The 13,373-nt window shown below is 44.1% G+C and overlaps 1 protein-coding gene across 1 annotated transcript in view; it reads left to right on the top strand.

Moving 5' to 3' along the window:
- Positions 1-1,094: 1,094 nt before the first annotated feature.
- The window catches only part of clmpb (CXADR like membrane protein b), a 64,529-nt gene continuing 52,250 nt past the window's right edge, over positions 1,095-13,373 (top strand). Inside the window, exon 1 of the mRNA XM_076282536.1 lies at positions 1,095-1,486. Within this exon, the coding sequence (XP_076138651.1) occupies positions 1,381-1,486 (106 nt within the window). The 5' untranslated portion in view covers positions 1,095-1,380. The remainder of the gene's footprint in view (positions 1,487-13,373) is intronic.

Genomic DNA, 13,373 nt, shown 5'->3' with positions numbered 1-13,373 from the left:
ATTGGCCTTATTCTTTCTCCTGGAGCATGTTGTCCCCTAATGTAGAGGGATATGGAGCTATCCCAAACTATTGGACCGGAAAGTCTCCTAGTGACTTCTGAGACGGTTACTCAGGTGGAGTGAGAGGGGGGCTTTTGTTATGCCTGCAGATTGTTCTCGGAGATGGATTAATGTGTCCTCAAAGTCTGCAAACTGCCACACTTCCCCTGGCTATTCATGTGTTTCTTTAGCTTGCGGGACACTCTAGTCTGGGTCATCTATTTTACATCTGGGGAACAAGTATAAAAATTAATAAACCACAACCCATTGTTGTCTAGAAGTAAATGAAAGGAAAAATGGGTTCTCATCTTGTCTGTCCCTCATAAACAAGATGTGTCCCCTGTGTGCACATTATATTATTCATACCTCTGATGGACTAAATTTTGACGGTTGGTGTGACCTTCTGATGTAGTTCAAAAGGAAGACCTTTTGAGCCAACCTTAATTGTCTTAACCTTGTAAGTATATTACCAAACTGAAAGCCTATAAGTGCCACCTAATCTTGTTAGCAAAGAATGTCTTAGAAATAGGGACCTACTTGAGGTTATCATGCTATCCTATCACCAATAGGACCTAATAGCCTTAAAACAAACTTTTTTTACATCAACATTTCTGCACAGTGACATGAAAATGGCACAATGTCAAGCACAATTCATATTCAAAGCAGAGGTTGCAGATCATTCATGGTTGTTTAATTCAAGTGATCCCAATTCAATGGCGCATATAGGCCCATCAGCCAAACATATAGCTTTATTATGCTATTAAGGCTATACCATGAGTTAAGGTCATGCCGTTCAGTGTTTACTGATTACATTATTCTATAGCTATTTCATCAAATGATAATCTAGTCGTCAAATGAAAAAAAAAGTTAGTTATGTATCCAATCATTAGCGTAATTGTTACGACATTTCATAACAATAATCTACTAAAAACGCAGACTTCAATCACCACCGTCTTGCCATCGGTTTCCATGTACACGTTGCTGCAAGGGTATGTGGACTGTAGAGGTCTCCATCCTTCTGCATCCACCTCCCTCACTACTCGCATTTTTGTGCATCGGGCACACAGAGGGAGACAGAGGAGAACGCTTACTGTCACAGAGACTGGGGAACCTGAGACCTGAGACGTCCTCAGCGAGACCGAAGGGGAACTTTGATTTAACGACTAAACCGATGGAAACGTCGCGGACAAGCGGTAGCTCGCATCTTCGATGAGGGATTCGGCTTTCAGTATGTTTTAGATATGCTGTCCTTGGGCACAGCTCAGTGTAGGTTTGTATTTCGTTGCTTCTCCCAAATTGTACTGTGCTGCCGTGCTGTGACTGAACACCTAGGTCAGTCGAATGAAATTTAAGGAAGACAGAACATATTATTTCCAGCTTCGTGACATAGGACTTCCAGTTGCAACGGGTGCCGCGATGCCTGCGACATTTCGGTCTTTGTTTCTAGGTAAGTGAATTTCATTACCTTAAGAACTGAATTTAGCCTACTGTAACGTTGTCTTACAGTTTATTCTGGTTCATTCTCAACAAATTGTGTCAATGTGTTCCACCAGCTGACAGTAGTTAAAACTAAAGCTGTTGTAGGATTTTCTTGAATTTGTGTTCATAGTCGTTTTAACCTCCCTGTAGGCTACATGTCTGTACATTAAAGGTTCACCAGAGTAGCATAATTGTAGATGTATAATGTTGCCCTACGTTCAATATTATTTTTGGAGGACTAGTAAGTTACCAGGTTTGATACCATAAACTTGCCCCAAATCCGAGACAAGAAGTAACGAGTCCACTTCATTAAACATTGGAGAACCCCCACCCTCCAACATACACTGAATTCTAACGTGAATTGAAAACAGATGTTCTTGAGTATGGAGTAGCATAATGCATTGGGCGTCTACAAAGACTTGAGCTTTTTTTTGTCAATAATTAAAAATATGAACCAGCATGCCGTCACCTCTGTCTTATAGTGGATGTATAATTCTTTTGTTTGAGATTGAATAATTTTAATAGGCTAGGCTACTTTGCAAACAAAGACAGGGCATGCGGCCCAACCCGAATCACTTAATGTGTTGTGACAACGGATGACTAAAATAGACTGTCTTATTCAACCTCAAGTGCCGGAAAGGCAGTTTAAACGGCTGGTGTTCAGTGATGAAAGTGGCCAGCCATGCTGGAGAAGGCAGCCGCTCGCGTGCCCGCGTGTGTCGGGGTCGATGTTTTAAAGAGCAGTAGCCTACTCGAGACGCATCAGTGCGCCAGTGTTTTCTTCACGTCTAGACACGTGGAATCTTGGTGAATTCGTGTAACATCCAATAGCCTACCCTCTATTTACGTCATTGCTCAATACCATATGCCATACATACGTCTTTGTTTGCGTCTATGTGTGGGAGTTTGGAGAGGTGTGTATAGAGGGTAGAGATCCGGTATTTATTATAATCACTGCAGCAACTTTGGTCGTTTATTGTTGGCTATCATGTCATCCACCATAATGACTGGGATTTATGCTGAGAGTAATAGGCAGATTTCTCGCCTAAAGTTTATAGGTCCATACAGTCGCTTGCTGTCTTTAGCAGAAAACAGCACAATAACTTCCTATCTATCTAGTCTAGTACTTACCCGAAAGCTCATCAGGGTCCTGAAGTAAAGATGACGTAAAGAGAAACGATGGGAGGCACTCTTCTTACTAGCTGTGGTGGTGACCGGTGCTAGTGTTGCAGACGTTTTTGTCAGTTTAAACCGTTCTGTTTAGGCTTACCAAGTAGCCCATGAACAGGCTAGATCTCATCAAACTGACAAAATCATATTTTACGCACATTGGCAAGTCCACCAATGGCCTCATCGTGAAAGTAGACACAGACTTTGTGTTAATCAGTCAATTCACTGTCACCTACTCTTCTTCCTCATTATTATTTGGCTAATGATCACATGTCTTAGCCTATATTCGCTAATCTTGTGGTTTCATTCAATTGGATTTTAATTTGACTAATCAAATGCATGTTAATAGGCTAATGTAATCAAATTTGTTTTACTTGCACTGTGCTGAACCTAATGTTCTGAAACACTGAAAAGCATGTCCATTTCTTCAAGATAATTTCATGTCATTTTCTTCATGAGAGATAATAGCATTTTGTGTCTGTGTGTGTGTGTGTGTGTGTGTGTGTCTGTGAGTGTTTAGCTAAAATGTGTGTAAATAGCAAGTATTAAAATAGTCAAGTAATTACTTTTTCTGCAGTGTGGGTAGTACTGTAGCCTTCTCATTACAACGAATTTGATCAAGAACCCTAATGGAAGAAGAACTTATAGCTTCCCAATGGACCTACCGTTACTCTAAAATAAATCAATAGTCATTAATCGGTGTAATTTCCCTTTTATTTGTTTTTCGAAGTTGAAGTCCTCAACCATTGTTAATTTAGCATTTGTGGGAAATCTAATTATACAGCAAAGCAGTGTCATAAAAAAAACAGCAATATATTTTCTCAGCAATATATTTTCTCTCTGCAAGTTCTGCAAGTCATTCTTTCTATTTTTATACGCTTTCTCTTCTGTGTACTTTAATTTCTATCTCAACCCAACTTCCTCAACTTCCTTAAGTTGTATTATTGTAGATCACAATATAATATGGAATTGCAAAAAAGTGTATGGTCTACTCATTAAACCAGAACAGAATGAGGGTGCACTTCTGTGAAATGAACAAATGATCTGTAAAAAAGATCTTAGCCTATTTTGTGTGATTTTGATATCCTAAAACTGTTTTTACTGTTTCTACATTTACCCTGATTGCTCTTCTTGTCCATGGGGAAAGAAATCATCTCTACAGTAGCCTACATATAGCATAAAAGCCTCAGTGAATGAAGGGTTGAACTTTGTGATGGATCACCTTTCTCTCCTTTATAATTCTTCAGGTGACTTTGAATGTTAATTGACTGCTTGGACAGTAATAACAGATTGTATTTCAGTTGTCAGAAATATAATGGAAATATAATGAGTGGCCCTTTCACTGAGAGCTGTGTGAAGACCAAGCAGCTCTGCAGTGAGGTGAAGTACTGTATTTCACTTTGACCGATAAGGTTTTAATGTCAGTTTGACTGATACTGTTTTTAGCTCGCATGTGAAAGACACGGGCTAAGGACAGGTGTTTGTCTCTCTGGCCTTGGATGAGGCTTATTTTGAGTATTTTTTTTTTCAGAAATATTGTTCCCTAGTAATGTGCAGATTGAGATAAAAATAACATTTCTGTCCCCAATCTATATTTAGGTTATCTCTGGGGACAGGCGAGGGATCTCTGGAGATGTAGAGATGACAGGATGCATTGGACCCAGAGGTTATAAAGTGACATCTCGATGTGTTTGTCCCTGAATCACTGGAGTCTTTGCAAACACACACACACACACACACACACACACACACACACACACATACACACACACAAAACATAAATTCACACACATGAATACACACACACACACACACACACACACACACACACACACACACACACACACACAAACACACACACACACACACACACACACACACATTGCACACACACACACACTCGCACTTTCCCCATCAGCACATCCAACACAGACACATGCCATCACACATTCATCATGAAAACACAGTCTGATGGTGGGTGTCAAATGAATACGGAAAGCATACACTATACAGGCTTCAGTCTGGGAGGGGCCACTGTTATTGTGCCTACTTCCGTCTCCATTTTCATTTGCTAATTTGCTCTACTGCATTTCAGGCAACGGCTGACTGGGTCTGATGCATTTCTTTCATCAGAGTTAACAAAGATGCCATGACAGCATCTCTAGATGAGGAAAATGACAGGGATTGCCTTTTGAAAGGTCAAATTACAAGAGGCTGTGAGATGTAGAACTCAGTCGTATGTTGAAAGAAGCACGCTAGACATGTAATGTTAGCCTAACCGTAGATACACGTCATCTTATAATTTCATGCTTGTAAAGAATACCCTACAAGCGTTAATTTACAGTAACTAGCAGTTTAATTCAGGAGAATTTTCATGCAACACATACTGTTATGCTCATGGCTTGAAAAATGGCGGCATGAAGTATTATTTAGTGGAAGAAAAGAGTGGCCCAGCTTCTCTGGGTTGGGCTGTCATTGGCTGACATGTACTAGTGGGACACCCAAACTGCATTGCATTTCACAGCGTTGGCCTAAACCATCTGGCTGCACGGGGATCGGGACATTCCTGTGGTTCTCTATGGAAACACGTCTCGGCTCCCAGTGTCTACATGCTGCAGCAGCAGCAACACACACGCAAACATAAACACCACGTGTGCCCCGTGCCTCTGCGTGACCTTGCACTTGGCTGCTCCAGTGCAATGCCATGCAGGCTGAACACTGAACTCCATGTTCGCGCCTGTCTCCTTGGGACAGAGATGGGTTCTGCCATTTAGCTTGATTGCGGACATCTGCATGAGTGAAAGGGACACATAACGCATAACAGGCTTAATTAGTAGCGAGCTACACTGTAAGGGGGGTTGACTGGTCCTGAGAGGCAGGGGTTGGTGTCAGCTCGCATAACAGATTTTTCTGGTGATGTTCCCAGTCTGAAAACCTGCGTTTGGAGGCAAGCTTTTGTCCACTCCCTTTCCAGTAGTCCCATGGAATCTAAACAGGGATGTACTCTTAAAAGAGACTTCCAATGTCAGGTTGAACAACGGTGGCCTTCCAGAATATGCAGTCTTGTTTCCTGACAGTGACTACTCAACAGTTTTTTTCTCTCTTTCTCTTTCTCTTTCTCTCTGCTCTCTCTTGCTCCTTCTCACCCTTTGTCTTTGCAGCAGACGTCTCATGTTTCATTGATAGAAGTGCTATTTTAACGTCAACAGACGAAATGTTTGTGTCTCTTTAGTCCATGAATTGTTCAGTGTGTGAATGGATGGGGTGGTAATAGGGAGCTTGTTTTATACCTGCTCCTGCTCTCCCTCTCGCCCACCCCACCCCCCCTCCCCTCTCTCTGGAATATTTCTGCATTGAATCGATGTGTATTTTTAACACCAAAGACCTCGAAGGTACAAGTGAAGGTCGTTCTTGTGAGAGGAATATGTGCAGTTTAGCATGTCTGGTATCATTTTTCTCCCTCTGCACAAACCACTCCTATACAGTACATCATGTAATAGTGCCTTAATATTATATGGATGCCGGCCATTAATGTTTAATTAGTTTGTGTGGTTAATCGTAAATAGATACATGTGTGATGTGATGCACATGCCACATATACTTCACTAAAAGCTTATATTCTGAGAAAGATAAAGAGGGGTTTTGTAATAAACTAAAGTTGTATTTCAGTTGCTGTCTGACCTATAAATCTTGGGCCTCTTTCGTCCTCAACTGCTTAAATTACTCCCAGATTATTTTGGAACACGCGAACAGGAACTGCTTATTTTCCTTTACGGGCAAACCTTTGACAGATGTGCTTAAATGGTTCAGGTTCACAGTAATTTATTCCACATGTATCACGTGCTTCCAATGTAGCAAGAGCAGCTTTGTTTTATGGGCTATCCGAGACCCCTGCCCCCCCACCCACCCCACCTAATTTTTCAAGTTTATAAACTGGATTTCAGCATTTGCATGCCCTCAAGTCTTTCCTAATCACTGTGACCAGGCTCATTTGTGAGCAAAAGTGAGGATTTCTGCATTATTTGCCACAGTAAATAACCATGAAAGTCAATGGAGCAAGGGCAATTACTGTCTCCATTTTTTTTTTATTCCTGGAAACCTTACTGCTCCTTGCCTTTGGTGAGCATAAACATTCAGTTGAGAGTCTTCATAAAGGCTCTCGGAATCCGTGAAGGAGCAAACACTGGGGCGAACGACAGCCTCTATGAACCACACAAAATACGCAGCTGGATTCCATTGGTCCAAAGCTCTGTGGCTCTTGGCAGAGGCCCCTCTAAAGGGATCCATTCGTATTGTTATTGTCTTGGACCAGGCCACTTATTGAGAGCTCATGGACCAAGGATGTCTGCTAAAAGGTCGGAATTGAAGGCTGTGCGTTTTTTTTTTTTTTTGCTGTTGTATCACTGCTGGTGATTTCATCATCGCTGTTGTCTCTGGTGATGCTCTCATTCCAGAGCCCCTCCAGCTCTCTTCCTCGTCCTCTCAAGCATGCAGCGAGTGCCTTAGCTAGAACCGGCAGCGTGGAATAAGGCAGGCACAGCCGTCTGTTACCAGCACAGCTCGCTTTTGATCTGTGTTTTCTCTTTGGAAAACAGGTAGATCTCTGTTTTTTTCCGCCCAGCTTGACTGATCTGACTGTTGGGTGAAAATAAACAGATTCGCTCGATGGAGGCTCTGTTGCAAAGATTGCTTTTATTTTTCTGTTTTTCTGTTGTTGTTTTTCCTTCTCTCGTCGCTCTTAGCTGTTCACATTGTAACTACCAAGACAAGTGCACACAACACATTATAATGCCAATTCGGTAAGCCCTCATGTTATGGGTGATTCCACCCAAAGTGCAGGACACTGTCAGAGCCTGTGATGAGGGGAAGAGATGGGAAACGCTCTCAGTGAGGTGTCACCTGGACCCCCCATTAGTGCTCATGGAGGTTATCACGTTGTCACACGGCAATGATGTATCATCATTATAATTGTTCCTTTGCTTAGCAGATGCCCTTACCCGGGGTGACTTGGAGCACTCAACATTATCCATCCACACACTCACACACATACACACCGACAGACAGACACTCTCATACACACAGACACACACACACACACACACACATACACATCTGTTTGTAAAGGCTGATAACAGCTGAAGGATACTGTCAGTTCTGAAAGGAATTTTACCACAAATTGTATATGTCTCTTATATGACTATCTCAAATGCTGATATGCTTTTTGGCACTTCCACTGCCAACCCAAAATGACAGCTTATTTTCTTTCCATCTTTATCCAACTCTGTCTCTGTCTCTACATCCTCATTAAATGCATAGTTGGTGTGGTTGTAAGAAGTCATTTTTTTCATTAGCGTCTCTCGAGTTGAAGATAGTGGAAAGCCACATCCCATCTCGGTTCCCTGATTTGGTTAGCAAATGCTCGCCTATCTTTCTTCCCATCTCCACTGACTCAAATGGAGACGTTCTGATGGAGACCAGAGGGTATAGATTTCCCTCAGGCATCCAGAGAAACCCGAATATGCATTTCCTTCCTCACTGCAGGATGCTACCAATTCATTAGGGATTGTGTTTTTCTCCTTGCCACTGACAGCCAGAGGTAATTGAATCTCAGCAATTGATTGCAGATAAATAAATATGATCTATACAATGACACCACGTTTCACAATGCCAGAGGAGGTCTGTATGCCCCCCCTCCCCACACCAGTACCACCACCTTTGTCACCATGTGTTTTTTTCTGTTTGTTCTATTGAAAGCATCCTGAATGGGAGGAAATGTCCCACGTCGCTCTATTTAGACGCCTGCTGTTCCTTTCAATTTGAAACAGTCTATTAGCTCCACTAGCGGGCTACTCCATTAGGTGTTTTGAACCCGCGTGATCAATTGTCTCACTCCATTTCCCTCTCTTTTGCCAAAACCTCCCTCTCCCTCCAACCTCGCCACCTCACACAGGGATTCTGCAAGATTCCCAGCTCATGTCCTTTGAGTGTGTGTATACTCCCCTGGGGGGGGGGGGGGGGGGGGGCTTGGTGACAGTGGGGTGCGGTGTGACTAGTGGAGTGCGGTGTTCATCGTCTGGGCTTGTTTCTGTTTGGGCCCCACTCAATTTCTGCTGGATCAGAAAAAAATAAATCTATTGCTGCTTTAGATGCCTTAGGTTAACTTTCAATCTTAGTCTGTGTCTTTAAATGTTTGATAGTTAGAACTATCTTGTTATTTGTACCATAAAAGGGTCAATATTGTAGTGGCAATGTCAGGATGCTATTCAATTCAGTGGATGCTTTCTGTGCATATGCATTTTATTGCAAGGGTAGTGCAGAAGGCTTTTGCTTATTACATTTTAATGACTTTTACAGCAAGTGATGATAAGCATTTAATGCGATATTTAGTCCTCACGTTAACCTCTTATAGTTTTATTTCATAGTAGCAGGCATTTGTGATGAACAGTTTAATCACATGCCACAATGCCATGCTTTTTTTTTGTTTTGTTTACACACGCAGAAACACTGTTAAATTGTGTATCGTTGATCAATCACTAGGCTGCTGGCAATTAACACAGTAGCAAAGCTGATTACACCGTCCTGCAGTGTGTCGCAGTAACAAAGTGCCTCAACCTTTAAAGGGGTGGAAGTGAGACCCACTCAATGGAGGAGACTTGTGTTTGCATAGGAGATTAAGTCGCTTATTCAGGTGCTTGGGCTATCGAGAGTGATCCAGCGCATAGCCTAGCTTTGCTGAAAAAGCACATTTTCCCCCTCTCTGCAATCCCTGGAAACTGTTCCAGAACAGATGGCACCACCACCTTTGTTTTTTACGAGTCGTTAGACTTGACTTGTTGATGAAATGGAGACTTTCCGCTGTACCGCTCAGGGCAGATGTGTATCTTTATGCTTAAATGTATCATCCGTGTTCCTACACGGAACATGTCAAGATAGTGTCTCAAATGTCCAAAAAAATTCCCTTCAACCGTTACATTTTTACCTTATAAGACTGCAGATGTAGCCCGTCCAATGAGGGCATTAGATGGTGGGGAGTGGAAGGGGACCTCGCAGAGATGGCACGACGCTGTGTTACCCGGAGATAAAAACAGAAAAATCCATCCCCTTGTTATTCGGCATGCTCAGTGCACACTTCTGCCCTGGGACCGCCAGTCCGCTTTATTTCACGAGCGAGGGAGGCCCCTGTCTATCTGCGTCTACAGGCTCACGCAGTACCTGGGGGGGAGACGCAAATGAATGCCATCGACTTCCCGGGCGGAGGCTGGCAGCGATATTTCGTGCAGATGCTACCATTTTCCCTTCAGATCCTCCATTGTTTAGTCATCCTCTGCCTCGGCCGTGTCTCTCCCTCCTCTCTTTACCTTTATCCACATGCGAGCTGACAGGCCAGCTGCAGTGCAGGATACTGAGAAAAGAAAGCGAAGAAGACTCCGCCGCTTTTGATCTCAAGCGTTGTGTCGTTTATTGGTCTAAGGATGTGCTATTTTTATACGACAGTAGTGAGCTAAAATTAATCAAAGCCAGCCATTTTACGCATGCCATGCCACGTAAAATATGCATGACTCGGCAAAATTGTTTATTTTAAGTACACACAGCATACATGAGGCACGGCGAATAAATGCACAAAGTGCTTACACCATTGATTTGCCAGTAGAATATAGTTTATTCCTCTGTTGGTATTTCAGAGGAAGGTTTGAATTTCTCTATTGGATAGGCAGTCATAAGTTTTGACTGGTGTCAGTCACACTGACTGGCTTGGAGTGTTGGGATGTGGTGTGATTTACTGTCAACGGTCCAGCGGGCTATTGAAAGGAAATGGCAGCGTCTGCAAAACGAAGCTCTTACGATAATTAAAACTGGAACGGGAATTGGTCATGGGCCCAAAAAAATCATCTCGATCGGAATCACAGTTAATAACGGGAGAATGCACTCGATGCGGCATTGACAGTATAATTTGTACCAATGTGTTCGATATGAAATATGTCAAGTTATGCCTCGCTGGAAGTGATTGCGATGCAAGCAAGGCCAGTAGGCTACAGTACCTCGTGCTTTCGGGCAGCCTGTGAGGAAATGGCCTCTTTGTTGATTGTTGAAGACAAACACCCCCCTCCCCCCCACTGCCACATTGAGGAGGAGATGCTCTTTTTTACTCGCACAACCCTCTTTCCTCTTGGATGCACTCTTGACATTGAGCAGTGCGGAGAGGCCAGCTCCTCAGTAGTCCCTTTGCTAATGAGGCTATTAAATCCATCCTTCCGTGGTGCAGAAGGACTGCTAGAGAGGAGCGCGGGTCCTCCTCCTCCTCCCCCCCCCCCCCCCCCCCCACCCCTCTGCTGCCTCAGCAAACAGCCCTGCCCGGCTCAGCCCAGCCCTGCCCCCGGACGTCCACGGAATGGCCAATGAACGAGCGCGAAAAAGGCAAACGCGGCCTGTCTGGAGCCAGACCGTGTCCCACTAGCCGAAGCCGTTCCACCCGCTTACGCTCTCTTACGCGCTCCCTGTCTGGTGCTTTTCATTTGGCTGCTGCTCTCGCTGATTCGATGCCATGTCTGCGTTCGGGGACAGACAGTAACCTGTGGCTAATGAAAACACATTGTGACTAAATTTTCCCTAACTGTCTGAGTGTTAAACGGTGCAGCGGCCTTACAAACTGTATCGCTCAGCACATAGCTGGGCTGTGTGCATTGTGGTGTGGTTGATGTCTCTCTGCATTAGGCTGGAAGACTTTGCTCTGTCATTCACATGCCATGCCATGTTTTATTGATTAGCTCATGCTTAACCAGCTGTATCGAGGATTTATTTGCATAAACGAGTGAGCTAAACACCAGTTGGAGGTGTAAGGGGTCATTTTCTTTTGACTTTCAGCCTTTTGATGCCTTTCAGAATTGACTGTCGGACGATCGATCGTTTTTTGATACCACATGCCTGGCGATTACAGTATCTGCGGCTATTTTTTTGCAGTCATTTACATCAAAAACGGGCAGTTTCCTCCAAATAGATGGCCAGGTGCTGGGGCTGAATAGCACCAGTTAGCACCAGGCCAGGTTGAGAAGTGGTGCTCTTAGCAAGCCCCAGCCAGCAGCCACTCCAGCCATTGATTCATGCGGACTCAAGGAGGCATGTGAGGCAGCCAAAGTGGTTTTCGTGTGGGGTCAGATGCGCTCTGAATAGAGTGTTTACCATGCTTCCCACACGCCATGACTTATTCATACTTCAAAAAAGCCCCCATTCAGCAGAGATGGCTTATCCGCCAGCGGTGGGTGCATCCGACTGCACTGGGTTGTGCGGCGCACCGCACAGATATTGAAGCCCGGCCATTTTTTTCATCTCATTCACAAATACTGTAGCCTACTCAACGAATGAATTGCACTGTACTTGCTCTTTATTCGCACCAGCTTCACACATACACACACACACACACACACACACACAGACACACACACACACACACACACGCTAGAGTAAGAAAAAAATCAAAGGAGGCCTTTGTATTGAAAACCTCACAGTCACTACCCTGCTATCAGCCCCATGTAAAGTTGATGGTTTAGGCCTCTGTCGCTCTGATATCCCAGAATTCCTTTAATACGAAACACCTCTTTTAGGCCAATTAAATTAGAGTGACATCAATTACGGGGCGGCTTCGCCAGTAGCCGCGCGAACGGCTCGCACTGTCATGTGCAGAAGAGGCGCATTAATGCGGTGAATTAATGTGTTTAAGGGAGGCACAATTAAAACGAGAGCGAGAGGTGATAACGACGAGCTTATGGCTGCTCAGAAGGGGATTACGCCACATAGCTGTCTGTCTTCAAATACGAGCTGGCTTATCCCTGCGCTCCTGCTCTTTACTGTGTTGAAATGAATGGCGGATCACCGCAAAATGGCATGAAAGGGAATGTACAGGGAAGCTTGGGGTTGGGGGGGGGGGGGGGGGGGTTGCGATGATAGTGCTGGTGGTGGTGGTGGTGGTGGGTGGGTGGGTGGGGGTTGGAGAGTAGAGCCTCATTAGGGGCTCACAGGTGTATCATAAATGAGACGGAAGATGGGTGGCAGATTTGCCCCACATCACTTTATGTCTGTCTTTCACTGTCACACACACACAAACACACACACACACATACACACACATGCACACACGCACACACGTCTTGAGGCTGATCAGAGACAGGCGATTCATATGTGACGTGTGAGCCGTGTGATTGTTTGTGAATGTGTGTGTGTGTTTTGTCTCTCTCTGTACGTTCTCATGATTTTTTTATTTTTTTTTATTTTTTGCTTTGGTGTCACGGTGACAGTTACAAACATGCTGCATGAAAGTAAAAAGAAAAAAATACAGATCTGTACAGTTTGCAATTGTCTTATTGTCTGTTTTTTCCCCCTCCTGCATCCCAAACATTCCATAGAAGCGGCAACCCTGAGGATGATGTATAACATGTCGTGATCTGCGGCTCATGTGATCAAATCAATACTCAGAAATCACCTCTGCTCCCCCGCTGAGAAATGACCGGCCTGGGAGGCAGCCGAATTAGGGAGCGATTTCTGTTTACAGGTCACCCAAAGGGCACTCTGAAAAGACCTTGAAAAACTGCCCCGTTAGCAATGGCTGACCACGTCAATTTTGTCATTGTCACGGGAATGACATCAGATAGGCAGCGGTGGTGCGTGCAGCGATGGAACACAGAATGCTAAAC

The sequence above is a fragment of the Alosa pseudoharengus genome, unplaced genomic scaffold, assembly GCF_046254945.1.
Source record: "Alosa pseudoharengus isolate Yale_2024_CS ecotype anadromous, Long Island Sound unplaced genomic scaffold, YU_APseudo_1.1 YU_APseudo_1.1_scf_13, whole genome shotgun sequence".
Lineage (NCBI taxonomy): Eukaryota > Metazoa > Chordata > Actinopteri > Clupeiformes > Clupeidae > Alosa > Alosa pseudoharengus.
This window is presented reverse-complemented; position numbering and strand designations above follow the sequence as displayed.